This window comes from Octodon degus, unplaced genomic scaffold (genome assembly GCF_000260255.1).
Source record: "Octodon degus isolate 3935 unplaced genomic scaffold, OctDeg1.0 scaffold00030, whole genome shotgun sequence".
Lineage (NCBI taxonomy): Eukaryota > Metazoa > Chordata > Mammalia > Rodentia > Octodontidae > Octodon > Octodon degus.
In genome coordinates, this window is record NW_004524606.1 from 6,984,093 (window position 1) to 6,987,003 (window position 2,911).

At 34.9% G+C, this 2,911-nt stretch overlaps 1 protein-coding gene across 1 annotated transcript in view; it reads right to left on the minus strand.

The window, feature by feature from the left end:
• Positions 1-2,911, minus strand: part of Tmf1 (TATA element modulatory factor 1) — a 38,483-nt gene that overhangs the window by 25,189 nt on the left and 10,383 nt on the right. Inside the window, exons 4-5 of the mRNA XM_004629487.2 lie at positions 2,465-2,591; positions 664-769 (exon numbers count right to left, since the gene is read on the minus strand). Of these exons, the coding sequence (XP_004629544.1) occupies positions 664-769; positions 2,465-2,591 (233 nt within the window). The remainder of the gene's footprint in view (positions 1-663; positions 770-2,464; positions 2,592-2,911) is intronic.

The following is a 2,911-nucleotide window of genomic DNA, read 5'->3' on the forward strand; positions in this document are numbered from 1 at the left end:
CTGTTACAAGCTTTCATAAAGAGTTATTTTCATAAACCTCTTCCAGGCATAGTGGCACATACCTTTAATTCCAGTACAGTACTGAGGCAGGAAAACTGTAAGTTGAACACAGCCTATTTATGGAGACTTACCAAGATCCTGTCTCCAAGAAAAAGATGAATCTATAGTTCAGTACAAAGGCAGTGAGTTCAATCTCTAGTATCACTCACACACACCCTCAGAAACAAAAGTCTACACACATGTACTTCTGTCCCAGTGCATCTTACTCATCATTCTTTCATAAACTGTAACCTACAACTTCCTTGCCATATATCTGTGTATGTGTATTTACAAAATAAACAAAAAATGTTTTCAGATGGGTTCTTTGCTGTGCTGCCCAGGCGGCTCTCAAACTCATGACTCAAGCAATCCTCCTATTTCTGCATCCTAAATACTAGATGGGACTAATGCTGTGTTCTACCATACCCAGCTCAATAATTTTAATAGGAAATATCTGTTTATCACCTGTCACATATTTCTTCTTCTTCTTTATTTTTTTCTGTGGTACCAGGGATTGAACTCAGGACGCTGCGGTTGCCAAGCAGGTGCTTATTCTACTGAGCAATCTCTCCAGCCCCATATATTTCTTCTTTAAAATGTTTTTCACATAAGCAGAATACTCACCCTCTTCCATTAATCCTCGAATCTGTTCATCTTTCTCTTTCAAAAGATCTGCAGTTTCACTACTATTTAACCTAACGGAAAGTTCTTCTTTTATAGTTTTGATTTCCTAATTAAAAAAAAAAAAAAAACCTGTGAATACCATAAAGAATTACTTTCATGCTATCATATTTTTCTATTATTTTCCCTACCTAAAAATTAAATCTAGACTGGCAAGATAACATAGCAGACTAAGTGCCTGCTTAGGCAAGCACAGGGACTGGGGTTCAATCTCCAGTACCACAGGCCACATGGGCCTCACCCCTGGGCATGGCAAGGTGCCACCAAGAATGGGCATGGTGGCGCATGCCCGTAATCCCCAGCACTGGGAAGGCTGAAAACAAGAGGATCACTATGAGTCCCAGCTGCATAGTATCAAATACGTTAAGAAAAAAATTAAAGTCATTATCACATTTGTATAATGAGTTTTGCTCAGCTAGCCTATTAGTTTGGTTACGTAAGACTAATAAAACAGTTTTTCAATACGATATATAAAAGCTAAATTAAGGGGCCAAGCAGATAGCTCAGTAGAATAAGTGCTTGCCTGGCAAGTGCAGGGTCCTGAGTTCAATCCCCAGTACCAAAAAAAAAAAAAAAAAAAAAAAAAAAAAGCTAAATTAAGATAATAAGCTAGTTTTATAATATACAGAATACAAACAAAAAATAAGGCTCTTGGCCACAGCAGACCCAGAGAGATCCAGCTGTACCGGGAACATCAGATCTCCTGTGAAGCATCTTTTCAGCAGTTTCTCCCTACTCCCAAGACCCCAATGAAGTGATTTGGTCTCAAAAAAAAAAAAGGTAACTTTCAATACCCATCTTCACTATCTCTACACATATATTCTCCAAGTTAAGCATTACATCAAGAACAATAGTACAGTAGGGAAAGAAAAAAGTTGATCAGGTAGTCTTAAGTTAGTAGTGTCTGAAATAATCTAGCTTAACTAATGTTCAATCAAAGCACCCAAGTATAAGACAGTGCATGATTTCCTGTCTATATGAATATACAGAAAAATTATAAACACTGACAATGGTGAAGAAAATAATAACTAACATAACATAGAAAAATACAGAGACAGTGTCATTAGTAATAGTTTAGGTTCAAGTAATATTTACTAATCCTAGTTTTTACCAACTTCTGATATAAACAAATATCCCAATTAGAAGCAACAACAAAGGCTCCCTACCAGGGGTAACTCTGCTATCAAGGGGACATTAGCAAGCCACAGCAACTGGCTTAAGGGAGAGTGCTCCTAGAATGGCATGAATAGGGAATAAGGAGGCTGCTGACCATTTTACTAAGGAAAGAACAGCTCCCTACAAAACAGAACTACTCAGCCCACAATGTCCAAACATTTAGAGTGAAAATTTTGCACTTAAATAAGTCAACATTCCTCCCAAAAGAAAATAATAACTACAAATTTATATTTTACAATTATGGAAATTAAAATATTTTGACTTAAACTATATATGTTTGAGGTGGTTAGAGAATAAAGAATAATGATAATTTTTAAAAATGCATATAGTTCTATTTAAAGTATTATTTACTTTAAGGGACTATCATCCACAAAATTATTCTAGTAATCTTTGATACATATCCTGCGAGAATTTGCATATAAATTACACAAATTAATATCAGCTTAGTTCATTTAAAATATCAAAATCTATAAATTTAAATATATCAAAAATCTACAATTTACTCGTTAATATGTTATTTTCTCTTAATCTTTCTTTTCATAGTTTAATTATTTTAAATTTCTATTACCTTTTTAGCAGCATCTCTCTCTTTGCAGGCTAGCTGAACTTTCTTTTCTGCTTCCGCAATTCTTTGAGTAAACTCTTCTTTCAAGGAAGAGATGCTACTGCTTTCTTGTTTCACTCTGAACATTTCACTAAATTTACAATATTTGAGAATGAAAATTGTTTAGATACTGGAAAAGTAACAAGACATGGTCAGTTCTCCAACATATACCTCATTAAAACTGATTTGATTTTTTATATTAACTTTTAAGAGAAAAATTCCTTGTTAAATTTATTTCAAAATAGGTCAACTAAATGAATTAGAAAATACAACGTTAAAAAAATACAATGTTGGGGGGGAGAAAAAAAAATACAGGGGCTGGAGAGATGGCTCAGTGGTCTAAAGCACCTACTTGGAACAAGCTTGGCAAAGCACAGGGACCGCGGTTCAATCCCCCAGCACCACATGCCA